At 44.7% G+C, this 13779-nt stretch overlaps 1 protein-coding gene across 1 annotated transcript; it reads left to right on the top strand.

Annotated features, from left to right (window-relative positions):
- LOC309354616 (uncharacterized protein) lies at nt 1-13578 on the top strand. The gene is made up of 6 exons (XM_081884850.1): nt 1-76; nt 4119-4588; nt 4730-4811; nt 5055-5146; nt 5647-5773; nt 10675-13578. Exons 2-6 carry the CDS (start codon nt 4187-4189, stop codon nt 12255-12257), a joined length of 2286 nt encoding a protein of 761 aa, XP_081740976.1. The 5' UTR covers nt 1-76; nt 4119-4186; the 3' UTR covers nt 12258-13578.
- Nucleotides 13579-13779: the final 201 nt, after the last annotated feature.

Genomic DNA, 13779 nt, shown 5'->3' on the forward strand with positions numbered 1-13779 from the left:
GCCTGCCTAAAAGGGAGGAGGGGCCTTTGTCTCTCTCTTCTGCACGTGCTGCATCCATGGCGCCTCCGGGAAGCCGGTGAGTCTCTGCAGTGGGGAGAAGAGGGGGGTCCCCGGGATGCAGGGGGGAAGCAGGGGGACCCCCAGGTCAAGGGGCAGAAGCCCCCCTCTGCAAAGCCGTTTGGGGAGGGAAGAAAAGGGCCTGAAAATACCTCCCCCCGACTGAGAAATCAGTCCCATTTATTAGCTGAGGGTTTAGGGGGACGGAAATATTTGGACACAAAGCATCCCGAAGAAATAGAAAGGCTGAGTGTTGGGAGAGGCGAGGGGGAGAGAAGAGAAAGCGCTTCTTCCTGCGGTGCAGAGTCAAGCCTGCGGAACTCCCCGCCCCAGGAGGCGAGGCCGGGACCAGGGCAGGGAGGAGGAGGAGAGGCTTCTGGTGGCTTCATCCTCCAGAGCTGAGCTCTTGTCTCCCCAGCGATGCTGCTGAATCCCAGTTGCTGGAAGGAAGCGCAGGGGGAGAGAGGGGCTCTTGCGCCCCAGTCCTGCTGGGGGGCTTCCCATTCAGGCCCCGGTGGGAGCAGGAGGGGGGAATCTGGAGGGGCCCACTGGCCTCATCCTGCAGGGCTCCCCTCCTGCTCTGATGCCGAGCTCCTCAGGTGGAGTGACGCTTCCCCGACACCACCAGAGAATCAGACAAGGGAGTTATCGGGACTCCAGGCTTCGCATCCTTGGCAGAACTGTCTCCTATGAAGGGAAAACTCTCTTAATTACTCCGCCAACATTTTAAGAAACCGCACCAGAGTTTCTGACCTCCTCTTGGCAGCTTCCAAATGCAAGAATTGTCAGATTAAAGGCATCTCTATTCACGTCTGTGAATGTGGGTTCCGGCTGACACAAGTGGGAATAGTTCCTGTCATTTCATAAAATGAAAATCAATTAAATGAATATAGTAGTAATAATAATAATAATAATAATTCCTGCTGTTGCAGGAAACCTTCCCCCCCCAATCATTCAGTTCCTACAAACTTCACACACACTCACACTCACACACTACATACGCTGCACTTGTTATAAATTCATAGAAAATCAACCATACATCGGATTTGCACTGTTCCACTTTTATTTTACTCCATGAAGGAAGGACTATCAAAAGGGGGTGGCTTGGTTCTGGTCAGCCATAATCCCTTCAGCATCCCAGCACATCCACAGGAGCCCTGCCCAGTTGCTATGCCAACCCTGATGGTCCCAGACAGAAGACCATCAAGATCACAAAGAACTTGCATATGGGAATGGATTCAGCATGGACTGAAACAAAGGACAATGATCAGGTCTTCCCTCTGGGGGCAGGAAACTGCCAACTCCCCTCTGTCACCTGGAAAGTATTCATGGGGAGGGGGAAAGGGGGAACCAGCCAGGTGACAGGACACTCAGGTTACCACCAACTCCTCCCTCAACCCCTCCTTTCTGTAATGTATGCATGATGTTTCTAGGGGTGGGCTTGATCTACAGAGTGGGAATTTCAAAAGTTTTTATAAGATCTTGCACACTATTCTTCTGGGTCCTTCCTCTCTCCTGCACGTGAGGGGAATACCCTGTTGCAACAGTTCAATAAAGGCCAAGCCTACAGGCTGCTGCTTTGCTCCAAGTTATCCTGGTTGGTGTCTTTGTTTTGTCCAAGGGAGCCCTCGGATTTTTCCATGCTGAGCTCCTCAGTTGGAGTGAAGCTTCCCCACCTAAACCCGTGAATCAGACAAGGGAGTTATCGGGACTCCAGGCTTCGCATCCTTGGCAGAACTGTCTCCTATGAAGGGAAAACTCTCTTAATTACTCCGCCAACATTTTAAGAAACCGCACCAGAGTTTCTGACCTCCTAGGCAGCTTCCAAATGCAAGAATTGTCAGATTAAAGGCATCTCTATTCACGTCTGTGAATGTGGGTTCAGGCTGACACAAGTGGGAATAGTTCCTGTCATTTCATAAAATGAAAATCTATTAAATGAATATAATAAGAATAAGAGTTCCTGCCTCCTTTGCCTCAGCCTCCAGGCCACCATTTCCCTGCCAGATTCTGGCCTCTCTTTGCACCATCTTGGCCTGGATTCAAGTCCCCTCAGATCCCTCAATCCCCTCAGCTCCTCCTCCTGGGCTGCCATTATTCTTATTTTTATTATTAATTGAATTTGTAGACCTCCCCATAACTCTCTCTCCGACCAGCTCTGCTCCGCTTGACCAGAGTCTCTGGGCTGAACTGATTATTTCCGTTTTCTCCCCTTTGGGACAACAGAGTCCTTTCAAGACCAGACAGAAAGGCTTCTTCTTCTTCTCTCGTTTTCCCCCTGGCATTTGGGATTATTTTCCCCCTCTTCCCTGAGGGAATTTATTTCTCCCTTCTCTGCCCTCAGCTGCATCTCCTGTGCCTGAGGGACATTTCTTTTTGGGCCTCTTTTCTAGGTCTCACTTTCTGCATCTTCCGCCTGAGTTTTGGCTCACAATATTTGACGTTTTCTCTTCAGCGCAGCCTCTTTTTCCTTGTCCCCCTTTTTCCCGCCAACTGAATCTGTTTCCTTCAAAGCCTGAGCTTCTCTGTCAGGTTTTGGCTTCCTCCATTTTGTCTCCTGACTGAAATTCCCTCAGAGGTTTTCCCCTCCGTTTCTGCTTCTGCCTGACTCTCTCTTCCCTTCAGGAGTCCTGGGTCACGGTGGGGCCTTCTCCTCACACAACTCTCTTTCCCTCACAAAATAGACAACTTTCTGTAGCAATTCATTCTCCTTGTGGGTTTTATTTCCTGTCATGACTCTCCCACCATTTGAGGCAAACCCTCCAACTCTCTATGACTCCTATAGATATATATATTTTAACCACCACAGGTTCTCTCTTGGTTTTGGTGTGAGGGAAACCTTAGATGCTTGGAGACTCAGGGAGACGTTGAACGGATAAGAAAGGTTTTATTTACAAAACCAAGTTGGTAAAACAAAGAAGGGTCAGGAGTTGTGTCCTTTCAGGAAACAGTGAACTTATTAATGACACTAAACCTAAAGAGCTTTCAGGCCTTAAAACAAATTAGTAAATGCACAGCTTTTCTTAAACTTCCCTTGCTAAAAATCAAAGGTGGATGCTCAACTTTCTAGAAGAGGAGGTGAAATGCTTCACTCGGTTTCTCTTTCCTCCCTCTCATTCCTTTACTCAGTTCTGAGTTTCATCCTTTGGACGCAGCACAGCTTCCTTCTCTGCTTAAAACGGGGGCTCACTTTCCGTCTCTTCCCCTCTCTCTTGGCAATCCCACTCCTCAGGGGTTTCCAAATATGCAACGCATATACGGCTCTGTGGGGGTTAAGCTGTGTAACACTTCTTATTAATAATAATAATAATAATTTATAACCCAAGCTTTCCCTTAAGTTCCCCGGGGAAGAGGACACCATTAAAACACAATTTTAAAAACCATTTAAAACAAGTTACAATGACAGAAAGAAACTGAGTTGTTCTTTTCCTGGCTTTTTAGCACTTTCCTACCCACAGGAACTTTGGCCTCACCCACTTGGCCCTCAGGGGTTTGGCCAGATCAGGATCTGGCCCTCAGAAGAAGAAAAAGGGACGTTGGAGATGCAAAGGGGTAGAAAACAAGACAGAAGCAGAAAAGAAATGTGCCCTCGAGTGGGGTTGGGAAGGAGAGCAACCCTTGAGGAGCCCAGGATTAGGACCCTCAATAGAGACTAGTGTCCATATATTATTTATACCCCACCCATCTGGCTGGGTATCCCCAGCCACTCTGGGCGGCTTCCAGCAAAATATTAAAATACAGTAATTCATCAAATATTCCACACTTGGAACAAATGATTCACTTCTCCATCACTGTTGTGCTTCTATCCCTGGGCTGACAACACTGAGAGGCAGGAGCCACCAGGCTCATTCGTCTGCCAAAAATCTCTTCCGTTTCCTCCACTTTTGGCCTTCTTCTTCTTCATTCTTCTTCCTTTCCTTCTTCAAGAAAGCTCAGAGTCTGGCCTGTGGTGCAGTCCAGTCCTGGTTCCTAGCAAGACTCATCCATACTTACTCAGAGAACCTTTCTATTCTCCTGACAACGGGTCAATTTTATAACAGAACAATATATTTCCATTGCAGTATTTGCCAGCACCTCTAAATCAGACAGGCAGAACTTGGTCAAATAAAAACTGGATTCCTTCCTAAAGATGGATGAACAAGACTCAGCTGGCTCTGGAGCAGGAAGAGGCCATGCTATGGAAATTGGGGGCAGTGGGAGATTCTGGGAAAGCTCCATGCAGAAGATCCTGGGAGAGGAGGACACCCTTTGCTCAGAGGTGCAGAGCCAGCAGTTCGGGCAGTCCTGTCACCAGGAGGCTGAAGGACCACGAAAGGTTTGCAGCCAACTCTACCACTTTGACCATCAATGGCTGAAGCCAGAAAGGCACACGAAAGCTGAGATGCTGGACCTGGTGATCTTGGAGCAGTTCCTGGCTGTCCTTCCAGCGGAGATGGAGAGCTGGGTGAGGGAATGCGGAGCAGAGACCAGTTCCCAGGCGGTGGCCCTGGCCGAAGGATTCCTCCTGAGTCAGGCAGAGGAGAGGAAGCAGGTGAGAGAGACTTTCCTCTGGATGCTCCCAAGGGGCTCCAAGGAGGGAAAAGATCCTAAAAAACTCTCCTAGTTGCTCATCCTTTTTCCTTTTTTAACCCTTGTCCCCATTGTCTGTTTTGAATCCTTGTTTCTCTTTCAGGAAAATGATCTGTTTGTGGAAATGGGTCCTGATTCCTCTGAGGCAGAGAGGACCCCGTTGGACACCAGAGAGAGGTCACTAGGTAAGGAGGCAGTAGTTTCTTCTCAGTTGGGTCACATTCTGTGGGTTTCGAAGCGATTCCGTGGGTTCTTTTCATCATTTTGGGAGAAGACACTTAGGTCCAGGAGCCCAGAGGAGTGGAGGTGTAATTTTGCACAACTAAACTATGAAATGGGTACAAACACTGAAATGCACTCAGCAGGTGAGGCTTTCTCTCCAAGAGAAGCATGCTCTCATGGTTCCCACTTACCTTTGTCTCTCACAGGTGACGGAATTATACTGGCAGAACTGGCAAGACCTCCTCTTCCATCTTTTCTGGGTGATGGAGGGGAAGCAGCGGCTGTGGAACCGGATCAGGTGGGGGGAAGGAGCCTTGGGGGGAAAGGGGCTGAGGGGTGGGGCAACCAGGGTGTCTCTGGGGGCTAAACAAATCTGTCCTCTTCTTTGCTTCTGTCGTAGCTGCTCTTAAGAAAGAGAACGTTTATCTGCTGAGTATAATGAACAACCAGCTCACCTGAACTCGCCTTCTGAATGTCACTAGTATTTATCAGTAGTTGCTATTTTATTTGTCAATTTATTGTGAAATGCTAAAATAGGCTTCTATGGAATCAAGAAACAATAAAAAACTGCAGCCAGGATTCACCTCATGAACCCCGTCCTCCCTGTGGCCCCCATGCGCCCCTTGAAGTTGGCATCAATCACAATGAAATACCAATAAAACAATTCCATTGAGACATTAAAAAGAGCATCTCTACTTAAAATCTGCAGCAAAATATTCCCATGAAATCAACAGAGCAAATGTGTAGTAGTTAATCTTTATGCAATCTAAGAGGAGGAACTTTCCCTTTTGCTTTTAGGGTCCAGTGTGCTTTGAAGATGTCTCTGTTTGTTTCAAAGAGGAGGAGTGGGCATTGCTGGATCCTGACCAGAGAGCTCTGCATAAGGAAGTCATGGAGGAGAATCGTGGGACCATAGATTCTCTTGGTATAGCTCATATTATTACAACATCTGTTTCAAAATTCCATGCATATATCTCTGTGTGATGAAGCTCCTAGATTTTGATGGATTTTGACCTACAGCATCTGGGATTCTCGCACCCACACAATTTACCTTGAATGGAAGCTATTGTCTGTTTTGCCTGTGAATATTCTTCCACCACTTAAGCCTTTTAAAACAAGGGTCAGGCTGGTCTGAGCTGCCCAGGCCTTTTAAAATTGTAGGCTTCCTGAATATTTAGGAAAGTGGAAGTAGCTTCTGTCAGGTTTTATGTTTTTCTTTTTGCTTCTGTCAGTTCTTGGTTTTGCAAAAATTCTTCTGACGCTGGAGATGGAGCAGATTCCATGATTGAGCCAAAGAAAATTCATTGCAGAAAGTAACAGGCTTTTTGAATTTCAGTTTCCCATAAGTACCGTATTTTTCGCACCATAACACTCAGTCCCCCCCCCTAAAAGGTAAAGGGAAATGTGTGTGCGCGTTATGGAGCGAATGCAGGCGGGAAGAGCTGCTCTTGCTGGCTTTTCGTCAAGGTGGGAGAAGGGAGGCAGCCTCTTTTCCTCTGGCTCGGAAGCCGGCAAGAGCTGAGCACAGCGTGTAAAAGCCAAGGTGGGAGAAGGGAGAGCCTCTCTTTCTCCGTGTCTGCCTGCTCTATTGTTTTTGGCGAGGTGACTTTATAGTCTGATGGGCTGACTGTAATTCAAGCAAAGGGAGAGCCGCTTACACACATGTAAGCGGCTCTTACTCTGCTTTCTTTACAATGAGCCGGAAGGAGGGACAAAGAGGGCATCCCCTTCCGTCCCTCGCCCAGCACCTCACCGGTAAATTCAAACAAAGCGGCTTACAAGGCTCGTGTCCCTGCATCTCTTCCTTCCCTCCCTCCCTCCCTCTTCCAACTTCAAAAAATATTGGGGGGTGGCCAGGTAAGCCCCACCTCACATACCACAATGGGGGGGGTGGGGGATGACTCCCTCAAATATTTAATGGGGGGGGTGAAGGCACCTAGGCCTATAAGAGTTGGCTGCTTTGCCTAGGACAAATGTGAGCTCCCCCCCTCTCTTCCTTCATCACTGTATTAGAGATACCATACATTACTGACAGTTCCTTCATCGTTTTCTTGCAGAAAACTGTATTTTCTTGCAGAAAACCTCCCCCGTTCTGATAAGGATGATAAAACAGAGAAGACTAGCATATAAGATTCCTTTTAAACTAGAGGTAGTAAAATATGCTAAGGAGCATGGAAACAGAGCAGCAGAGAGACATTTTGGACCACCTCCAACTGAAAAAATGATAAGAGGTTGGAGGAAACAGGAGGATCAGCTGCAAAAAGCAGATAAAAGCAAGCACACTTTTCGTGGACATGCTGCAAAGTGGCCACAGATGGACATTGCCATGAAAGAATGGATCACACATCACCGGAATAATGGCTTCACAGTCTCTACAAAAATGATAATATGTGAAGCCAAACGTATTGCTTTAGAGAAAGGCATTCACGATTTTACTGGCTCACCATCATGGTGCTACAGATTTATGAAGCGATGTGGCCTTTCTATGCACACCAAAACTAGAATTGCATAAAAAATGCCAGAAGAATATGAATCTAAGATTCTGTCTTTTCATAAATTTGTAATTGATGCTAGGAAGAGAAATGGATTTGAAATTGGCCAGATTGGGAATATGGATGAAGTCCCGCTAACCTTTGATGTGCCATCTAATAGGACTGTTGATCTGAAAGGTGCCAAAACTATTGCCGTGAAAACCTCCGGACATGAGAAAACCCATTACACGGTTGTGTTGTCTTGCTGTGCAGATGGCACCAAATTGCCACCCATGTTAATTTTCAAAAGGGAAACATTTCCAAAAGAAGTGATTCCACGAGGAATTGTTGTACATGTTCATGAGAAAGGATGGATGGACGAAAATGGAATGAGAGTATGGGTTGAAAAAGTGTGGTCCAAACGTCCTGGAGGGCTTTTGAAAAAACCTGCCTTATTAGTACTGGACCAGTTTAGAGCACATATTAGAGAAACTACAAAAAAGCGCTTTAAAGAAGCGAAGACTCATCTAGCTGTAATTCCTGGAGGTCTTACCAGCCAGTTGCAACCTCTCGACGTTTCCATCAACAAGCCATTTAAGGTCGTTATGCGAGAAGAGTGGAACAAATGGATGGCTGCTGGTAATCATGATCTGACACCTACTAGACGAATGAAGAGGCCCACTGTCACTCAAGTTTGTGAATGGGTGAAAACATCTTGACACTTGGTGAAGGAGGAAATCGTTGCACAGTCATTCAAAAAATGTGGCATTAGCAATGGTTTGGATGCAAAAGAAGATGACATTTTATATGAAGATAGCGAAGAAAGTGATGTCAGTGATTGTGAGCAACTGAGCTTCATAAATTCTGACTCTGGCACTGATAAGTTCTTGGGGTTCACAGAAGACTAGAAGAGTACTCGAACCTAAAATTCTCTCTTCATTTGTTAATGACAGTGATGATGGTTCTTAAAGCCACTGCTGACTGCTGTTCACTTTACATGGTTGAAATATGATTCTGATATACCGGTTGTTTATTAAATACTTTAGTACAACATTTGATTCAGAATATTATTTTTTTCTTCTTTTCCTCCTCTAAAAACTATGTGCATGTTATAGAGCGAAAAATACGGTATGTCAGTCAACAAAGGCAGTGAATTCTGCAGTAAGAAATCTAACTTCATTTTTTCCTTTATCACAGGTGTTCATTAGCGTTATTCAATAATTGGCAACTCCATTTTTTCCTCTTCTTTGCATAATAATTTTTATTTAGTTTAGAAAAGTTTAACAAATTAACTTCAAATTCAATATATGCTTCTTTTGCCAAAAAACAACAACAGTGAGGTGACATCTTCCCTCATTTCCGTGGTGCTTTCATTCCCATCTTTTCCTGCTGCTGATATATATCAAACTATAGCTAATACATATTTCATTCATTACATTTATTATCATTTCCAATCCGCGCTCATAATTCCAATCCTGCCCATGATTTCATTTGACTAAAATTCTTTCTCAGATATCCCAAAAAGGGTTTCTACTCTTCAGTAAAAAGTTTGGTCTCTCACTCTTGCTCTCAACTTTGCCAATTTTGCATACTCCAATTTTTTTACAAGCCATTCCTCTTTGTTTCTTCTTTCCAGTTCTGTGCATATAAAGTGTTGCTGCGTACACAAATACAGTAGTTTAATCATATTCTTCAGGACATTTGTCCCCAATATCCCTAAAAGAAAAGCTTCAGGTTTTTGAAAATTACCAATTCTTACATCTTCTTCATTTTATTATATATCATTACAGTGGTACCTCGGGTTAAGAACTTAATTCGTTCCAGAGGTCCGTTCTTAACCTGAAACTGTTCTTAACCTGAAGCACCACTTTAGCTAATGGGGCCTCCCACTGCCGCTGCGCGATTTCTGTTCTCATCCCGAAGCCAAGTTCTTAACCCGAGGTACTATTTCTGGGTTAGCAGAGTCTGTAACCTGAAGCATCTGTAACCTGAGGTTCCACCATATAATCCTTTGTCCATCTATTGGAAGGTGGCTTCGGAAGTGGGTTTGAAGAATTCTATCCTTGATTTTTCTTGAGCAGAACTGAACCAAACAAACTCCTGGTAGTTTCTTTGTTCTTGCAAAGGCCGACTTTATACAGAAAACTTAGATTATCTCCTCCGCTTCCATCTGAAGGAATTCCACCAACTGCTTCACCAGTTTCTCTTGGATTTAATCGCCTAGTTCCAGGATCCCATGAAATATCGAAAAGGACTCCTTTTGTCACATTTCCAAAACTTCCATTTGATCTGACAGCAGCTCTCCTTGTGCTTTATTTCTGTCACTTCCCCCTGCATTGTCTCTGCTTGCTTCTTGGTTTCACGATTCCCATAAGAAAGCTTATTAACAGTCTCTCCCACTGAAGCAGTTCTTTTAGTTAAATCCTGGATGTTACAAGAAAGTTGGGATATTGCATTGGAATTTGCCTCCAGTGCCAACTTGATTGCTATCCATGTTTCATTTAAATCCATTGCTGCCTTGTCAATTCTGCTGTTACAGATGTTGCCCTCTGTGAGGCTGGCTGGTTCAGGTTTTATTCTTTGGTTCTGGTCATCTTAGTACTGTAATTCACTTCTATAATCCATGCTTAAACAACAGTCCTTCTGGGACACGTTTTGTTCTGCAGATCTCTCTCATTCAGACATAACATTTCAGCCTGCTCCGTCCCACCGTGCACCTCCACTCTGCTGGCAATATTCCAAGCGCTCTCTCTCTCTTAGCTCTCTCTTTATATGGCAAAGTCAAATTGTACCCAGACAGTCCCCTTTTGGATTCTAGTGCTCTTTATTCCATTAGCCACGAGGATTGGGTAGTATTCTCCCAAGGAATTTATAGCTTTGTATCAACATTCTCCCTTCCCTCTCCTCTCCCTTCTCCTTTGTGGCAGTTATTTTTTTTTTCTTCTTTCACACTTTTCTTCACACACCAGCAGCCAGAATTTTCCCCTGCAGCTGCTGCCCACCCTTTATGGTAAAGTGTCTTTAAATTTAAGTCAAGTTCAATTTATAAGGAAGTCAGCCCCTTACACGATTGCCTCTGAGTCTTCTCAGTAATTGAGTCAGAAATGTTTTTGCCAGTGCCTTGCCTCTCAACCAGCCTGGAGCAGGGGCCTCCAACTTCCTCCAAGCAGGGAGCGGCAGAGAAACGGGCTTGTCACCCTGCTACACTCAGGGTCTTAAGGAATGTTTGCCTTCGCTACCCCAATTTCTGCATCTGAGACTTCCCCAAGCTTGGAGAAGCTGCTCTTGTGATCATGGCTGACCTTGGAAGTACAATTCTTCCTGAGGCTCTAATCCATTTCTCTGTTCATTGCAGGTGGTGATGAATTAGAAATTCAGAACAAGGGAGACCAAGACAAAGTTCACACAGTGGAGAAACCCTATACATACCTGGAGTCTGGCAAGAGCTTCAGTCAGAGTTCCTATTCCACTTCCCATCAAAGAACTCATACAGGGGAGAGACCACATCAGTGCTTGGAGTGTGGAAAGAGCTTTAGTAAGCAGGTGATTCTCACCACCCATCTAAAAATTCATACAGGGGAGAAATCATATCAGTGCTTGGAGTGTGGAAAGAGCTTCAGTAGAAAGGAATATCTCACTTCCCATCTAAGAATTCATATGGGCCAGAAACCATATCAATGCTTGGAATGTGGAAAGAGCTTCAGTTGGAAAAAGAGTCTTACTTCCCATCAAAGAATTCATACAGGTGAGGAACCATATCAGTGCTTAGACTGTGGAAGGAACTTCAAAACAAAGCAACATCTCACTTACCATCAAAGAACTCATAGTGGGGATAAACCATATCAGTGTGTGGAATGTGGAAAGAGCTTCAGTCAGCACTCCAGTCTCAGTTCTCATGAAAGAATTCATACAGGGGAGAAACCATATCAGTGCCTGGAATGCGGAAAGAGCTTCATTTGGAAAGATAGTCTCACTTCTCATGAAAGAATTCATGCAGGGGAGAAGCCATATCAATGCGTGGAATGTGGAAAGAGCTTCAGTCACAGATCTCATCTCACTTCCCATCAAAGAATTCATACAGGGGAGAAACCACATCAGTGCTTGGAGTGTGGAAAGAGCTTCAGTCACAGATCTCATCTCACTATCCATCAAAGAATTCATACAGGGGAGAAACCACATCAGTGCTTGGAGTGTGGAAGGAGCTTCAGTCAGAAGGTGAGTCTCACCACTCATCTAAATATTCATACAGGGGAGAAGCCATATGAGTGCTCAGACTGTGGAAGGAACTTCAGAACAAAGCAACAACTCACTTACCATCAAATAACTCATAGTGGGGAGAAGCCATATCAGTGCGCGGAATGTGGAAAGAGCTTCATTCGGAAGTACCGTCTCACTTCCCATCAAAGAATTCATGCAGGGGAGAAACCACATCAGTGCTTGGAATGTGCAAGGAGTTTCACCTCAAAGGCAGGTCTTACTTTCCATCAAAGAATTCATACAGGGGAGAAACCACATCAGTGCTTGGACTGTGCAAGGAACTTCACCTCAAAGGCAGCTCTCTCTTACCATCGAATAACTCACAGTGGGGACAAACCATATCAGTGCTCAGACTGTGGAAGGAACTTCAGAACAAAGCAACATCTCACTTCCCATCAAAGAATTCATAGTGGGGAGAAGCCATATCAGTGCGTGGAATGTGGAAAGAGCTTCCCTCGGGGGGATACTCTCACTTCCCATCGAAGAATTCATACAGGGGAGAAACCACATCAGTGCTTGGAATGTGGAAAGAGCTTCATACAAAAGACCAGTCTCACTTCCCATCGAAGAATTCATACAGGGGAGAAACCACATCAGTGCTTGGAATGTGGAAAGAGCTTCAGGCAGAGAATCAGTCTTATTTCCCATCAAAGAATTCATACAGGGGAGAAAGCACATTAGTGCTTGGAATGTGGAAAGAGCTTCATCTGTAAGGAAAGTCTTATTTCCCATCAAAGATCACACAGCAGGGAAAATAGCAGAATAATAGCATTGTAGTGTTGGAAGGGGCTGTGTTAGTCATCTAGTTCAGGAATCTCAGCTAAAGCATCCATGACATATAACCATCTAACCTCTTATTAAAAACCTCCAAGGAAGGAGATGACACCTCTCATAGGAATCTGTTCCACTGCTGAGCAGCTTATACCACCAGAAGCTTTCTCCTGATATTGAGTCGGAATCTCATTTTTTGTAACTTGAATGCATTGGTTCAGGTCTTACCCTCCAGGAGAAAACAAGCTTGCTGCATCTTGCCTGGGACAGTCCTCTAGGTATTTGAAGACTGCTATTCTGTTTTCTCCCAGTTTCCTCTTTTCCAGGCTAAACATATCCATTCCCTCAACTGTTCCACTTAAGACTTTGTTTCCAGGCCCTTGGTCATGCTTCCAGCTTGTCAGTATCCTATTCAAATTGTGACACCTAAAACAAGACACAGTACTCCAGACGTGGTCTGACCAAGGAAGAAGATAACAGTACTGTGACTTCCCTTTATCTGGACACTTGGCTTCTGTTGATGCGCCCTTGGATAGCATTAGCTATCTTTGCTGCTGCGTCACACTTTTGACTCATGTTTAGCTTTAGTTCTGCTAACACTCCTGGATCGTTTTCACATGTACTACTGGGAATCCAGATGTCCCCCCCCCTCTTATATATTTGCTGATTATACCTGCCTATATGCAGAACCTGACATTTGTCCTTACTGAAATTCCTTTATGGTGTTTAAAGACCACCTTTTTCTCCAGGGAGCTCCCGGGGGTGTCACGTGGCTCTTGCCCTCCTGATTTAACACGGACAATAATCCTGTGAGGTTGGTTAGGCTGTGATGCAGTGCCTGGTCCCCAGGGTCACCCAGCTAAGTAGGGATTTGAATCCAGGTCTCCCAGATCTGAGCCTTTAACCACTATGCCACACTTGTTCTCTAGTGAGACTCTCAGAAACTTCATGTGCATGTGTGTTTCCTTAAAGCTCAGTTGTGATGTTCTGGTGTTTGAATTTAAAGTTATATACACCTATAGCAAAATAATTAACGTAACAGAAGTAAGTACAGTATACTAGAAGATTTATGGTAAAGTTGGCTAAGGAGGGGGAGTTTGGAATGCTGGGGGTGAGAGGTGATTGGCTGGGAGTTTGAAAGGGATTTGAATGACGACAACATAAGAATCATGACTTTGGGTAATTAAACATTCTGTGTCCTTTTAAATGTGCTTGTGGGAAGGGGGGATTTTTGTTTTGATTATGTTCTTGTTTTTATTCTGTATTTTGTATTTTTGTGCTGTGAACTGCACGATATCTTCAGATGAAGGGTCATATACAATTTTTTAAAATAAATACTAAAAAGTAGTCATAAGCAATAAAACATAAAAAGACTAACCATGGTGAACCATTTCCACATAAATCCCAAGGAGCTAAAAAACAGAGATGCAAA

This window comes from Podarcis melisellensis (genome assembly GCF_964234715.1).
Source record: "Podarcis melisellensis genome assembly, chromosome: 13".
In the NCBI taxonomy this organism is placed as follows: domain Eukaryota; kingdom Metazoa; phylum Chordata; class Lepidosauria; order Squamata; family Lacertidae; genus Podarcis; species Podarcis melisellensis.

Coding starts and splice junctions, on each gene's coding strand:
- LOC309354616 (XM_081884850.1), top strand. CDS start 4,187: ATGGATGAACAAGACTCAGCTGGCTCTGGAGCAGGAAGAGGCCATGCT. Junction 4,812..5,054: donor CACCAGAGAGAGGTCACTAG/GTAAGGAGGCAG, acceptor TGTCTCTCACAG/GTGACGGAATTATACTGGCA. Junction 5,147..5,646: donor CGGCTGTGGAACCGGATCAG/GTGGGGGGAAGG, acceptor TTTTGCTTTTAG/GGTCCAGTGTGCTTTGAAGA.